Genomic DNA, 16,168 nt, shown 5'->3' with positions numbered 1-16,168 from the left:
TAGACGGGGTTTCACCATGTTGACCAGGATGGTCTCGATCTCTTGACCTCGTGATCCACCCGCCTCGGCCTCCCAAAGTGCTGGGATTACAGGCTTGAGCCACCGCGCCCGGCCAAGGGTGGTCTTGAACTCCACCTACCTTGACCTCCTATGGCACTGGTATTACAGGCATGAGCCACCATGCCCAGCTAATTTTTTTCTTTTTCTTTTTTTTTTTTTGAGACGGAGTTTCGCTCTTGTTACCCAGGCTGGAGTGCAATGGCGCGATCTCGGCTCACCACAAGCTCCGCCTCCTGGGTTCAGGCAATTCTCCTGCCTCAGGCTCCCAAGTAGCTGGGATTACAGGTACGCGCCACCATGCCCAGCTAATTTTTTGTATTTTTAGTAGAGACGGGGTTTCACCATGTTGGCCAGGATGGTCTCAATCTCTTGACCTCGTGATCCACCCGCCTCGGCCTCCCAAAGTGCTGGGATTACAGGCTTGAGCCACTGCGCCCGGCTAATTTTTGGTTTTTTTTTAGTAGTAGAGATGGGGTTTCACCACGTTGGCCAGTTTTGTATTGAACTCTTGACCTTGTGATCCACCCGCCTCAGCCTCCCAAAATGCTAGGATTACAGATGTGAGCCACTGCGCCCCCCCCCCTTTTTTTTTTTTTGAGACAGAGTCTTGCTCTCTCTCGAGGGCTAGAGTGCAGGGGCGTGATCTCAGCTCACTGCAACCTCTGCCTCCGTGGTTCAAGTGATTCTCCTGCGTTGGCCTCTGGAGTAACTGGGATTACAGGCGCATGCCACCACGCCGATGGGTATTTTTAGTAGAGGTGGGGTTTCGTCATGTTGGCCAGGCTGGTTTTGAACTCCTGACCTCAGGTGATCCGACTGCTTCGGCCTCCCAAAGTGTTGAAATTACAGCACTGTGCCCAGGCTACTTTGCACACATATATATATTTTTTGAGCCAGAGTCTTGCACAGTCACCCAGGCTGAAGTGCAGTGGTGTGATCGCTCACTGCAACCTCCATCCGCCTCTCAGATTCAAGCGATTCTCCTGCCTCAGCCTCCCTCCCAAGTAGCTGGGATTACAGGCATGCACCACCATGCCTGGCTAATTTTGTATTTTTTGTAGAGACAGGGTTTCTCCATGTTGGTCAGGCTGGTCGCGAACTCCCAACCTCAGGTGATCTGCCTGCCTCTGCCTCCAAAGTGCTGGGAGTACAGGTGTGAGCCATTGTGCCCAGCCATTTTTTGTATTTTTAGTAGAGATGAGGTTTCATTATGTTGGCCAGGCTGGTCTTGAACTGCTGACCTTGTGATCTGCTTGCCTTGGCTTCCCAAAGTGCTGGGATTACAGGCCTAAGCCACTGCACCTGGCCACTTTGCACATTTTAACTGTTGCCTAGCTTTCTGTCAAATCACTGTGCCATGACATCTATTCTCCTGAGAGTGGACATTTTTGTGATAGCCAGTGCTTGCTGTATATATGTGGTTTTAAACGTTGCACTCTGTGCTGCTCTCCTTCACAGCAGGGAATTGGTTCATTTTTTTGGCATGCCCTCCTTAAGCCCTAGCTGAGTTTCTTAAATTGTGTTTGGTAAATGTGCTTTGCCTGCCCCTAGAAGATGTCTTTTTGTTTGACTGTACTTGTTCTTGCAGTAGGTGTTTAGGGAGTAGCTGCTATTTATCCCTTCCCAAGAGAGCAGAGGCGCTACTGTGCTCACAGAAGGTGAGGATCTACCTGGGGGCTTGATGTCTGTTGGGGTAGTCAGTTGCAGAGGTCATCCTCAGAGGAGACCTTCTTGACTCTGTGGCGGTCATGGTGGTGATGAAGCTGAAGCATGGATATATGAGGCAAGTGCCCAGAATCTGTCATTAGCAAGTGGCGGAGCCAGCCATGGGGGCTTTTGAGATATTTGTGAGATAAAGCCTCAGCCCTCAAGAAGCCAGAATCTCCTTGTGGTGGATAAATAGGCAGGTTTGAGTGGTGGGGCATATTCATCATGTTCTCTGTACAACGATAGAGGGAGAAGTGATGGAGCTAGACCTTGACCAATATGGGACTAAGAGAAACAGAATGGCCTAGAGGGGTGACTAAAGGTGTTCAGTTGATGACAGGTATTGCTTTTGGACTAAGGACTGCTGATGGTGCTGAGGAGGTAAGGCTTGAAAGAGAGCAGCCTGGGGAGGATGAAGCAAGAGGTAGGGAAACTGGTTGGGGCATCATTGCTGTGGTCTGACCCAGAGCTGTGGCCCCGGAGGAGTAGAGGGTATCTGAGATGGAGGCGAGGTGAAGGAATCGGAACTAGGGTGTTCATAGGGCACGTGGGTTAGAAAGGAGAAAATATCATTGAGATATTGAGGCTACCAACATTGAAATGATAGCTGTACCAATAACAAAACTAGACAAGTTGGAGGGCTACTAGCTAGACTAGGCACTGAGCTGGAGGTGAAACTGAGAATGCAAACCCTCGGGAAAGAAGCGTGGGCTGGAGCAGGGTGTGCGAGATGAAAGGGAGGGGTCAGAAAAGGGAGAATTATCATAGGGCAAGAGAGAATCGTAAGAGGTGGTCACGGGGGATACACCTTGGCTCTGGCCATCTCTGGGGCCTTGATAAGAAAGATTAGCCAGCCCAGGGAGGGGGAAAGGAATGAGTGGATGGGTGGGTAGAGGTCCCAGGTCCAGGAGGCAAACTGAGGAACAGACACAGATAACTGAGTATGTTTGAGGGGAAACAGTAGGGCATCCAGGGAGTGGGTTAGGGGGTGACCCTGAGCCTCAGTAGTGAAGGAGACCTATTCTTTTTGGTAACTTTTATATTAGCATCTATTTTTTTTTTTGTTCCCATTCACCTAATACACTTACTGTTTTTCATTTTTTCTTTTTTGAGATGGAGGTTCGCTCTTGTTGCCCAAGCTGGAGTGCAATGGCGTGATCTCAGCTCACTGCAACCTCTGCCTCCCGGGTTCAAGGGATTCTCCTACCTCAGCCTCCTGAGTAGCTGGGATTATAGGCACGCGCCACCACACTTGGCTGATTTTGTATTTTCCGTGGAGATGGGATTCTCCATATTGGTCAGACTGGCCTTGAACCCCTGACCTCAGGTGATCTGCCCACCTTGGCCTCCCAAAGTGCTGGGATTACAGGGGTGAGCCACCATCCCCAGCCATTTTTTGTTTTAAAAATACATGATCGGGCCGGGCGCGGTGGCTCAAGCCTGTAATCCCAGCACTTTGGGAGGCCGAGGCGGGTGGATCACGAGGTCAAGAGATCGAGACCATCCTGGTCAACATGGTGAAACCCCGTCTCTACTGAAAATACAAAAAATTAGCTGGGCATGGTGGCGTGTGCCTGTAATCCCAGCTACTCAGGAGGCTGAGGCAGGAGAATTGCCTGAACCCAGGAGGCGGAGGTTGCGCTGAGCCGAGATCGCGCCATTGCGCTCCAGCCTGGGTAACAAGAGCAAAACTCCGTCTCAAAAAAAATAAATAAATAAATAAATAAAAAATAAAAATACATGATCATGGGCCACACATTGACATTTCAGTCAGTGACACATTGGACCACATGAAGGATCATGGTCCCATATTTTTACTGTACCTTGTCTATGTTGACATGCACAAATACTATTGTGTTACAGTTGCTATAGTATTCAGTACTGTGATATTGTGAAATATATATTTGGTCTTGTTTCATTTCTTGTCATACAATTTCTAAAATCTTTGGACTCTCCAAAGTGATGCCTTTTTGCATGCTGGTCAGCAACCCCTATATAGCTTCAGGATGTGGGCTGATCACAGGAAAGGCCAAGGCAGGTTAAGAGGGTTGGGACTTTCAACCTTACCTCTCAACCTCTGGAGAGGGGAGAGGGACTGAAGATTAAGTTCATCACCAATGGCCAGTGATTTAATCAATCATGCCTATGTAATGAAGCTTCCATAAAAATTCAAAATGACTGGGTTTGGAAAACAACTGGATAGTTGAATGCATGGAGACTTCTAAAGGGTGGTGTTCCTGGAGAGGGCCTGGAGTCTCTGCACCACTTCCCACATGCCTGGCCCCATGCATCTGTGTCCTTTGTAATACCCTTTATAGCAAACCAGTAAGCATAAGTATTTTCCTGAGTTCTGTGAGTTGCTCTAACAAATTAATTGAACCCAAGAAGGGGGTCTTGGGAGCCCTAATATATAGCCTGTTGGTCAGAAGCACAGGTAAAACAACCTGGTGGACTGAGCCCTCAACCTGTGGGATCTGACACTGTCACCAGGTAGATAGTTTTAGAGCTGAATTAGAGCAGGGGTCCCCAACCCCCAGGTCTCAGACCTGTACCGGTCTGTGGCTGGTTAGGAACCAGGCCACACAGCAGGAGGTGACTGGAGGGTGAGCCAGCCTTACCTCCTGAGCTCCGCCTCCTGTCAGATCAGTGGTGGCATCAGATTCTCATACTAGCACAAACCCTATTGTGAACTGTGCATGTGAGGGGTCCAGATTATGCGTTCCTTATGAGAATCTAACTAATGCCTGATAATCTGAGATGAAACAGTTTCATCCCAAAACCATTCCCCCACCCCTTGGAAAAATTATCTTTCATGAAACTGGTCCCTAGTGCCAAAAAGCTTGGGGACTGGTGAATTAGAGGACACCCAGTTGGTATCTGGCAGAATTGATTGCTTGCTTCTTAATGGGGAAAAACTCTCACACATTTGGCTAGAAGTCTTCTGTGTTGGTTGTTGTGGTATAAGAGGAGAGGAAAAACTGTGTTTTTTTCATTCAGAACTACAGTAACATGCTGTACAAGTATGTAGCATGGGAGCATTTTGCTGTACCTTATGGCCTAGGTGTAGAGTAGTTTCTGCCATCTAGATTTGTATAGGTGTGCTCTGTGATACTCACACAATGAGGAAATTGCCTCCAGCAATGCATGTCTCAGAATGTATCCCCAACGTTAAGTGATGCATGACTGGAGGTAATTGGAGAATAAACATATTTTGGGGAGAGGAAAGAATGAAGTGAGGTGAAGAAGACAGATGTTCATATCTTGTAGCTGGCTATGCTGTACCTACAGAGCCTGCAGCTTGGCCATGCCTTACAGTGTGGAACTAGCCACTCCCTGACCTGAGCAGCTGGCTGTCTACGGTCGCTTTTGGTTGGTGCATGGCAAAAATGCATTTGCAGTAGGTTTGTTTTACTGGTTAGGTTTCTGAGGCACCTATTCAAATCAGTTTGCAGTTTTTGAGCGTACTGACTCAATTATTAGAAGGTAGCCTTTAATTTAGAAGGCAATGCAGATGAATTTAAATGCATCAGGTTCAATCAAAGTTACTGTGCTTGACGCACAGAATCTCAGTAAAAGGAAGTAGACCCTGGAAATGTCACCCCTTGGCGCCCACCTCCCAGACTCCTGGCTCTGTGTCTCCTGACCACTACTCAGGTCTTGCCATTTTTATGCAACCATTGCCATGGGGAAGAACCTAATTTTATTCATTCTCAATGGGAGGGAAGAAGAACTCTTGAGAACCTGGTGTGTGCTTATGCTTTATATTCATTGTTTTACCAATTTTAGAATACCCCAATGGGATGGGTACTTTTATCTCTCTTTTTACAGTTGGGGAATGCCAGACTCAGGTTGGTTATGTTTTAAGTCTCTGGAGTGGGGCTCCAACCCAGGTCAGTCTGTTTCCCCAAACACTTCTGTTTGACTTTGATGCTGAAGAAGATAAAATGGGATGAAGGGTCTTGGGCAGGATGGGACACAGGTCATCAGGAAGAAGGCCATCAGGAAGTTGGACCAGAGGTGGGAGGGGAGAGGGAATTAGGGGATTTGGGATCAGAGGGAAAACAAATGAGCTTGAGGGAGGCACAGGAGCAAGGGGAGCCACAGAGCTGGCCAGTCTGTATGTGGTGGGGCTGATGCCTGACTGCTCACCCCTGCCCCTCTGTTTTGCCAGCTGACAGGCGGCAGTGGTAAGGGATCTTGTGGCTGTCAGGATGGCGGAGGAGCAGGAGTTCACCCAGCTCTGCAAGTTGCCTGCACAGCCCTCCCACCCACACTGCGTGAACAACACCTACCGAAGTGCACAGCACTCCCAGGCCTTGCTCCGAGGGCTGCTAGCTCTCCGGGACAGTGGGATCCTCTTCGATGTTGTACTGGTGGTGGAGGGCAGACACATCGAGGCCCATCGCATCCTGCTGGCTGCATCCTGTGATTACTTCAGGTGAGTTCATTAGAATTGTTTGTTAGAATAATAACACAGATAATCCTGGCTCTGCTGGTAAAGGTACTGGTAGTGACAGCGGCTGGTCTCCTGCTCACCTCAGAGCCTCCCCCACTCCTTGTGGTGATGACTTAGTCAACAAGTATGAGAGGCTGAAGGGGTCTTAGAGTTCATTTTTCTTTCAGCCATCCTGTCTCTTGGGCTTGGCTTGGCTTCTCTCTCTCTCTCTTTCTCTCTCTCTCTCTCTCTTTCTTCTCTCTCCCCTCCCCCCTCCCCTCCCCTCCCCTCCTCTCCCCTCCCCTTCTCTGCCCTCCCCTCCTCCCCTCTTGTCTCCCGTCCCCTCCCCCCATTCCTCTCTTTTTATCTTTCCTTTCCCTCTTCTCTGTATTCTTCTTTCCTTCCTCTCCTCTTTCCTCTCTTCTTTCTTTTCCCCTTTCCTTTTTCCTTTCCTTTCCTTCCTCCCATCCCGTCCCCTCCTCTCCCCTCCGCTCCACTGCTCTGCCCTGCCCTGCCATACTCTCCCCTCCCCTCCCCAAATGCTTGACTGTATTTTTAATACTGCATTTTGTAAAATGAATTTTTAGCTGCAAGTACAATGTCTTGGTATAAAACAGGTTTTCTTTCTGCATTACCCTGGCTTCCATTCCTACTCCCAACATTTTCATTTTGGAAATTTTCAAATCTATGGAAAATTCTAAAGAATAGTATGATGAATAGCCAAATACAATTTTTTTTTTTCTTTTTTTGAGATGAAGACTCGCTCTTATCCCTCAGGCTGGAGTGCAATGGCATGATCTCCGCTCACTGCAACCTCCGCCTCCCAGGTTCAAGTCATTCTCTTGCCTCAGCCTCCCGAGGAGCTGGGATTACAGGCGCCTGCCACTACGCTCAGCTAATTTTTATATTTTTAGTAGAGATGGGGTTTTGCCATGTTGGCCAGTCTAGTCTTGAACTCCTGACCTCAGGTGATCTGCCCACCTTGGCCTTCCAAAGTTCTGGGATTACAGGCATGAGCCACCATGCTCGGCCTACCAGTTGTTAACACTTTGCTATATTTCCTTTCTTTATACACACTCACTTTTCCTTTTTTTTTTTTTTTTTTTTTTTTTTTTTTTTTTGAGACAGAGTCTTGCTCTGTTGTCCAGGCTGGAGTGTAGTGGTGTGATCTTGGCTCACTGCAGCCTCTGCCTCCACCTGGACAAGATTTTAAGAGATTCCCCTGTCTTAGCCTCCCGAATAATTTGGGATTACAGGTGCACATCACCATGCCCAGCTAATTTTGTATTTTTAGTAGAGATGGGGTTTTGCCCTGTTGGCCAGGCTGGTCTCAATCTCCTGACCTCAGGTGATCTGCCTGCCTCGGCCTTTTGAAGTACTGGGATTATAGGTGTAAGCCACCGTGCCCAGCCCACGCTCACCTTTTCTTAACACATGATAATTTATCCTGAAGTCTTTCAATATCACCACTTCTCATAATGCCAGCTGGAAGGTTGGAAGGTCCATATAAGCCCTTTCACTTCTCTGGCACCCTGTGGGTACTAAAGCCCAGGTCTGGGTAATTATTACCGTGCATGCATTATGTGCATAGCTGCATGATGTTTATAGTCACTCCTTCCCTAGGCATCCATTTTCTGGCTCACACCTCTCATCCCTCAGGTGTTAGCCTCTGGCCCTCCCACTGAGTTCTCTGGCCCCTCTGGGGTTTCTTATGACTTCCATTGTGACCTCATCCCAACACTTGGCACAGTGTGAGAAACCTGTGGCTTATCTGTCTTGTCCACTGGGCTGTAATCTGTCTCTTATCCCTAGTGTCTAATGTGGTTTTCACATATTCAAACAATAGTTGTGGCTTAAATGAATACATTTCTGTGCACAGATAGCAGATCAGTACACTGTTTCTCCCATTGGCTGCACTGCTCTGCACTTGAGGAGGTGGGTGTCACCACCCTTATTTCACATATGTGGCATGAGGCTGAGAAGGACTGAGGGCCACTCATGGTCCCCAGCAAGGTTGTCATGGGACTCCAAGCCTGAGGTGTTCCATTCTAGCTCTGATTCTGTTTGATCATTTTGTCTTCAAGGCTTGGTTGTAGTTCTCTCTCACTCTCTCTCTCTCTCTCTTTCCCTCTCTCTCTCTTTTTTAAATTAGGAACTGTCAAGCAAAATATGTATGGTTTAAGTGCCTCTGTCTCCAGAAAGAGTTTATGAATAATGTGACCCAGTAGTGGCTTGGTGCAGATGTGTCCAGGGGAAGCAGAGTTCTTTCAGTTCACCAGGGAAATTCAGCTGAGACCTTTAATAAGCATTAAGATAAAATACAGGACAGTAGATAGGGGAGGGGAGCTGAGGGCCCACTGCAGGAGGCTTAGGATCTGTGCAGGAGAGGATGGCCAGAGGCTGTGAAGCCTATGGGATCCCCCGGACTCACCCTCTCAGCCCCTCTTGAGCCCAGGAGTTTTGGACTGCAGTGTGCGATGACAATGGGGTGTCCACACTCAATTTGGCATCAAAATGATCATGCGCAGAGTTACCTAAAAAGAGGTGAACCGGCCCAGGTTGAAAATGGACCAGGTCAAAACTCCTATGCTGATGAGTAGTGAGATCATGTCACTGCACTGCAGCTTGAACATCATAGCAAGAGCCTGTCTCTCAAAAACAAAAACCAAAAAACTTTTCCCGGCAGAGTGGCTCACACCTGTAACCCCAGCACTTTGGGAGGCTGAGGTGGACTGATCACCTCAGTCCCAGAGTTTGAGGTTCGTCTAGGCAAAATGGCAAAACCCTAACTCTACAAAAAATACAAAAATTGGCTGGGCATGGTGGCATACGCCTGTAGTCCCCACTACTTGGGAGGCTGAGGTGAGAGAATTTCTTGAGCCCAGAGGTCAAGGCTGCAGTGAGCCAAGCCAAGATGGTGCCACTGTAGTCCAGCTTGGGTGACAGAGTGAGACTGTTTCCAAATGAGACTCTGTTTCCAAAAGAAAAAAAAACCTTTTTGAAGAGATGGAAAAGGATACCCAGCACCTGTCCTCCTATCTCCCTGCCCCTCATCCCATGGTAACCAGTTTTTAAATGTTCCTATGTATCCATACATTTTTCTTTTTTTCTTTTTTTTTATTTTTATTTTCCCCTCCCCGTGTAAACAAAGTATCCATACATTTAAAAAAAAAAAAAAAATACTAGTCCACAACTCTGAAACCCAAAAAGCTCTGACATTTAACATTGAAAATCTTTTTTTCTGACTACAAAGACCCAGAAGAGACGAAATTGAATATTTTTATTTTTTATTTTTTATTTTTAAATTTTTATTTATTTTTTTGAGGTAGAGACTCTCTCTGTCACCCAGGCTGGAGTGCAATGACATGATCTCGACTCACTACAACCTCTGCCTCCTGGGTTCAAGCGATTCTCTTGCCTCAGCCTCCTGAGCAGCTGGGACTACAGGCGTGTACTACCATGCCCAGCAAATTTTTGTATTTTTAGTAGAGATGGGGTTTCACCATATTGCTAGGCTGATCTCGAACTCCTGACCTTGTGATCCATCCACCTCAGCCTCCCAAAGTGCTGGGATTACGGGTGTGAGCCACTGCGCCTGGCCTATTTTTATGTATTACTTTACTTTTTTGAGACGGAGTCTCACCCTGTCATCTAGGCTGGAGTGCAGTGGTACGATCCTGGCTCACTGCAACCTCTACTTCCCCGGTTCAAGTGATTCTTCCACCTCAACTTCCTGAGTAGCTGGGACTACAGGTGCGTGCCACCACGCCTAGCTAATTTTTGTAATTTTTGATAGAGACAGGGTTTCACTATGTTGGCCAGGCTGGTCTTGAACTCCTGACCTCAAGTGATTCACCCACCTCAACCTCCCAAAGTGCTGGGATTATAGGCGTAAGTCACTGCGCCTAGCCCATTTTTATGTATTATTATTATTTTTTAGATTAGTCAAGTGCAGTAGTGAGAAGAGGGGAAAGAGAAGAACAAGGATCTGTTACTGACACTGAACAACCAACTGAGATAACTACTTTTGGACCAGCCAAACATCTTAAAAAATCAACTAAGATAACTGCTTTTGGACCAGCCAAACATCTTAAAAAATATTTGGCGTAATCTCGTTAAACCACAGAACCCACCCCAAACTCAATTATTTTCTAGGCTAATTGTGTGTGTGCGTGTGTGTGTGTATGTGTATTTTTTTTAATTTTTTTGAGACAGAGTCTCACTCTGTCACCCAGGCTGGAGTGCAGTGGTGCAATATCGGCTCACTGCAACCTCCGCCTCCCAGGTTGAAGCAGTTCTCTGCCTCAGCCTCCTGAGTAACTGGAATTACAGGCGCCTGCCACCACTCCCAGCTAATTTTTGTATTTTTAGTAGAGACAGGGTTTCACTATCTTGGCCAGGCTGGTCTTTAACTCCTGACCTGACCTCGTGATCCACCCGCCTCGGCCTCCCAAAGTGCTGGGATTATAGATGTGAGCCACCGAGCCTGGCATTTTTTTTTTTTTTGAAACAGAGTCTTGCTCTGTCACCCAGGCTGCAGTGCAGTGGCGCGATCTCTACCCACTGCAACCTCCACCTCCTGGGTTCAAGTAATTCTCCTGCCTCAGCCTCCTGAGTAGCTAGGACTACAGGCGGGTGCCACCACACCCGGCTAATTTTTGTATTTTTAGTAGAGATGGGGTTTCGTCATGTTGGCCAGCCTGGTCTTAAACCCCTCACCTCAGGTGATCTGCCTGCCTTGGCCTTCCAAAGTGCTGGGATTATAGATGTTAGCCACTGTGCCTGACCCAGAACTTTATCTTACAAATCTGAAACTCTGTACCCACTAAACCACAACTCCTTTTTCTCCTTTACCTCTAGGCCCTGGCAGTTACCATTCTACTTTCTGTCTCTATGAATTAAGCTATTCTAAGTAGAATCATACAGCATTAGCTCTTTTATGTCTTGCTTATTTCATTTTATCATGTTTTTAAGTTTCATTTGTGTTATAACATGTGACATGATTTCTTCGTTTTTAAGGCTGAATAGTGTGCCGTTGTATGGATATACCACATGTTATCTGTTCACCTATTAGTGGATATTTCGTTTGCTTCTATCTCTCAGCTGTTGTGAATAATGCTGCTATGAACATGGGTGTGCAAATATCTGAGACTATGCTTTCAGTTCTTTTTCAGAAGTGGAATTGCTGTGTCATTCTATTGATAATTTCCTGAGGAACATAGCAGTTGCACCATTTTGCATTCTCACCAACAGTGCCCAAGGGTTATACTTTCTCCACATCCTTGCTAAAATTTGTTATTTTCTGTTTGTTTGTTTGTTTTGTTTTTTGAGACAGGATTTCACTTTGTCACCCAGGCTAGAGTTTGGGGGCACCATCATGGCTCATTGCAGCCTCCACTTTCTGGGCTCAAGCAATGCTTCTGCCTCAGCCTCCTAAGTAGCTGGGACTATAGGCATGCACCACCATGCCTGGCCAGTTTTTTAAAAAAATTATTTGTAGATAAAGGATCTTACTATGCTTCCCAGGCTGGTCTGAAACTCCTGGACTCAAGCAGTTCTCCTACCTCAGCCGTCCCAAAGTGCTGGAATTGTGGACATGGGATTATAGATATGAACCATCATGCCTGGCCTACTTCTTTTTTTGAGACAAAGTCTCGCTCAGTGTTGCATGGGTGGTGCATGCCTATAGGCTGAGACAGAAGCATCACTTGAGCCCAGGAGGTTGAGGCTGCAGTGAGCCAAAAATGAATGTTTAAAGAATTATATTTGGTAAAATTTTTGGTAAAAAAGAAAATAAAAAGGAGTGGCTATATGTTTTATTTTTGTTTAGGGCTCTTTTTTCTCTGATTTTTATGTTGAAAGGTTAAATCCTACAGAAAAGTTGAAAGGTAAGTATAGCAAACATCCGTACCCTTAGCTTAAATTTGTCAGCTAACGTTTTGCATATTTACTTCAGAGTAAGTTATAGCTATCATGACAATTTATCTCTAACAACTTCAGTTCATCTCTCTAAGGATGAGGAGATTCACTGACATGCCTATAATACTATCGTAATCTAAGAAAATTTATAATTGAGCCATATGTCATGGTTGAGGATTTTTAGTCCCAGCTACTTGGGATGCTGAGGTGGGAGGATCACTTGAGCACAGGAGTTTAAGTCCAGCCTGAGCAACGTAGCAAGACCCTGTCTCTAAAAAAATAAAAATGAAGGCCAGGTGTGGTGGCCTGTAATCCCAGCACTTTGGGAGGCCGAAGCAGGCAGATCACCTGAGGTTGGGAGTTCTAGACCATCCTGACCAACATGAAGAAACCCTGTCTCTACTAAAAATATAAAAATTAGCCAGACGTGGTGGTGCATGCCTGTAGTCCTCCTGCCTCAACCTCCCAAAGGATTATAAGATTATTTTTTCTTTTCTTTTCTTTTTTTGAGATGGAGTCTTGCTCTGTCACCCAGGCTGGAATGCAATGGCCGATCTCGGCTCACCACAACCTTTGCCTCCCGGGTTCAAGTGGTTCTCCTGCCTCAGCCTCCCAAATAGCTGGGACTACAGGCATGTGTCATCATGCCCAGCTAATTTTTTGTATTTTTAGTAGAGATAGGGTTTCACTGTGTTAGCCAGGATAGTCTCGATCTGCTGACCTTATGATCCGCCCACCTCGGCCTCCCACAGTGCTGGGATTATAGACGTGAGCCACCGCATCTAGCCTAGTTTATTTTTTTTGAGACAGAGTCTCACTCTGTCACCCAGGCTGCAGTGCAGTGGCACGATAGCTCACTGCAGCCTTCACTTCCTGGGTTCAAGTGATTATCCTGTCTCAGCCTCCTGAGTAGCTGGGACTACAGGCATGTGCCACCACACCTAGCTAATTTTGTATTTTTAGTAGAGATGGGATTTCACCATGTTGGCCAGGCTAGTCTTGAACTCCGGACCTCAGGTGATCTGCCCACCTCGGCCTCCCAAAGTGCTGGTATTGCAGGTGTGAGCCACTGTGCCCAGCCCCTTCTTTCTTAATAAAAATCTGTGTCAATCCAAGCACCCCACACCCTGCTCATGGCGGGAGGTGCTTGAAATATTGCCGTCTTCACTGCTGCCAATGTAGTTCCAGAGGTGCCAGCAGAAGAACCAGGCAGAAGTGCATGCTACTAGCACGGTCCTGGAAAGTCCAGGAGAGCCAGCCAGACCTCTACAAAGAGCATGCGAAAGTGCCCCGAGGGCTTGGCCATGCATGGAGTGAAATGTCTGGGAATAAATGTAACAAATATGTGCCAGGTCTGTAGGAAGATGACTTGTAAGACCTCCAAATAGACCCAGAGGATGGCTGGACAGATCAAAAGGTCCACTGTGCCCATTATAAAAATGCCGTTTCTCTTTACATTAACCTAGATGTTTAACATACCCCCCCAAAATACCAAGAGGGTTTATTTGGGGCAATTACAGAAACTTGATTCTAAAATTCAAATGTAAAAAGCAATCAGTGGCCAGGAAATTGTTGAAAACAAAAGTAATGAGACTATCACTGCCCTATGTGATAAATATGGCCTCAAAAATTAGAGGCCGGGTGTGGTGGCTCACACCTGTAATCCTAGCACTTTGGGAGGATTACAGGGGGATCACGAGGTCAGGAGTTCAAGACCATCCTGGCCAACTTAGTGAAACCCCATCTCTACTAAAAATACAAAAATTAGCTGGGCATGGTGGCATGTGCCTGTAGTCCCAGCTACTCAGGAGGCTGAGGCAGGAGAATTGCTTGAACCCAGGCAGTGGAGCTAGTGAGGTGCAGTGAGCGGAGATCATATTGCTGCACTCCACCTTGGGCAGTAGAGTGAGACTTCATCTCAAAAAAAAAAAAAATTAGAGGACGGAGGGAAGATGACAGAGTTGCCATCTAGAAAGTTGGACCCTTGCTTTGTACCTTATGCCAAAATAAATTCCAGGTGGATCAACAGTTTTAAATATGAAAGATTCAGCAATAAAAACACTAAAGGAAAATATGGGGAAATGTTTTCTAAATAATATCAGAAGGAAAAAGCCTTTCTAAGTTTGACACAAAACGCAGAGGCAAGTAAATGATAAATTTGACAACACTGAAAACGAAGATAGGCTGGTCCGAAGGTAGCAAGTTACCTCAGTTGATTGTTCACAGTAACAGATTCATGTACTACTCTTTCCCCTCCTCACTACTGCACTTGACTACACTTAAAAAAAGACAAATTTCTACATGGCAAAAAAGCAATACAAAATCAAAAGATGGGGAAATTCCTCATCAAAAAAAAAAAAGGGCAGATTTTTTCAAATTGATAAGACAGAGTCTAATAGAAAACTGACTAAGAATCTGAACGGCTCAGAAAGAAAATGGAAATGACTCTTTAACGTGTGGGATTTTTTTATACCTTATGTGATAAGGTTTCTCCCTCCTGTGGAGGTGACTTTGAGCTAGTGTCTTCCTGGGTTGGGGGTAGGGGATTGCAGGCACCAGGCCCTGCTATTAAGAATGATGTAAAAAGAGCAACTTGACAATACTATTAAAGTATAAATGTATGTAAACCTTTTGACCCAGCAGCTGTATCTGTGGGACTTATTCCTGGCATATGCATACTTTGGATGTTGTAAGGGTGATGCTGTCCATCATGTAAAATAAATGGAAATTACAAGTAACCTACATGTACCCCTGTTGGAATGGGTTAAAGAAGTGAGACAGCCTTTGCAAAGAGTGAGGCAGTCCTGTGTACATGGGCATGGATCAGTCTCCAGGCTATGTTATTGAGTAAAAACCAAGTGAGATGTGGAGTATGACTGCCCTGGGGATAGTGCAGCCCTGGGAGGGGGGCTGACTGATGTCTGGGAGCAGAGGCAAGGGGACTTTCACAACTTATGCTGTATTTTAAAATCTGGTACCATGTATATGTATTATTTACTCAAAAAAATGTAAAAACAGCTTCTCTTATCATCTTCATGTTGCTGACTGACATATTTAAACTTCCGCCCCAGTTGCTGGCCTCTTACCTCCAAACACCTAATCAGTGTCAACACTTGGAGGTCTCACAGCTATCTCACACTGACCATGCCATGAAGCCATGAAGGGACTCCCAGCTGTCCAAATTTTCCTCCATCAGTAAAGGGTCCTCATCTGCCCAGCAGAGGGCCTTGAGTCTTCCCGGGTCCTCCTAGATTCAGCATATTAGTAGGTTCTCCGTGCCACATCCCAGGGTAGTCTCAGCTACTGCTTTCTAGCCTCAGTGCCCTCCCCGGGGCCAGGGTCACCCTTGGCCCTCAGGCCCACGGAAATCTCAGGCCTAATTGGTCTTCCAAGGGCGCCTCATCCAGCACCTGGATCTGAAAGCCAGTCAGCTCAGATCACTCTGCAGGTAAATTCCTCAAGAGCATCCCATAATGTTCAGATTTCAATATGGACTGTACCTCCCTGGATGTAGAGGGACCTGGCTCCAAGGCCTGCCTGCCCATCCCTCCTGCTCACTTCCTGCTTATCTTGGGTGCCTTGCATGCCACGGTCTGCCTTGCCCCAGAACTTGTACACCTGTCTCCTCCACCTGGAACTCCCTCCCCTGGCTGGCCATGCCCTTTCAGCCTTATCCTTAGGTATCAATCAGTTCTTCAGACGGGGCTGTCCCTGCCCCTTCTCATCGTTCCACCTACTCCTCTTGTAACCAGTGACTCCCAGGTCAGATGCTGTGCTAGATTCCTTCTTAGCTTTTATACGTATATATCGAGACAGAGAGGGGAAGAGAGAGCGTATGCATGCACCAGAGAGAGAAAGAGAGACAGTGTCTTGCTGTGACACCCAGGCTGGAGCGCAGTGGTGTAATCTTGGCTCACTGCAACCTCTGCCTCCTGGGTTTGAGCAATTCTTCTGCCCCAGCCTCCAAAGTAGCTGGGATTACAGGCACATGCCACCGTGCCTAGCTAATTTAAAAAATTTTTAGTATAGATGAGGTTTCCCTATGTT

The 16,168-nt window shown here is 46.6% G+C and overlaps 1 protein-coding gene across 3 annotated transcripts in view; it reads left to right on the top strand.

Annotated features, from left to right (window-relative positions):
• KLHL22 (kelch like family member 22) overlaps positions 1-16,168 on the top strand; it is a 45,674-nt gene that overhangs the window by 2,300 nt on the left and 27,206 nt on the right. Inside the window, exons 2-3 of one of the 3 annotated variants that reach the window (XM_032271407.1) lie at positions 1,649-1,718; positions 5,939-6,205. In XM_032271407.1, the coding sequence (XP_032127298.1) occupies positions 5,979-6,205 (227 nt within the window). In that variant the 5' untranslated portion in view covers positions 1,649-1,718; positions 5,939-5,978. The remainder of the gene's footprint in view (positions 1-1,648; positions 1,719-5,938; positions 6,206-16,168) is intronic. The other 2 variants (XM_032271408.1, XM_032271406.1) reach the window with 2 other exon arrangements.

Source organism: Sapajus apella, unplaced genomic scaffold (assembly GCF_009761245.1).
Source record: "Sapajus apella isolate SASKATOON/1434 unplaced genomic scaffold, GSC_monkey_1.0 scaffold231, whole genome shotgun sequence".
NCBI lineage: Eukaryota > Metazoa > Chordata > Mammalia > Primates > Cebidae > Sapajus > Sapajus apella.
This window is presented reverse-complemented; position numbering and strand designations above follow the sequence as displayed.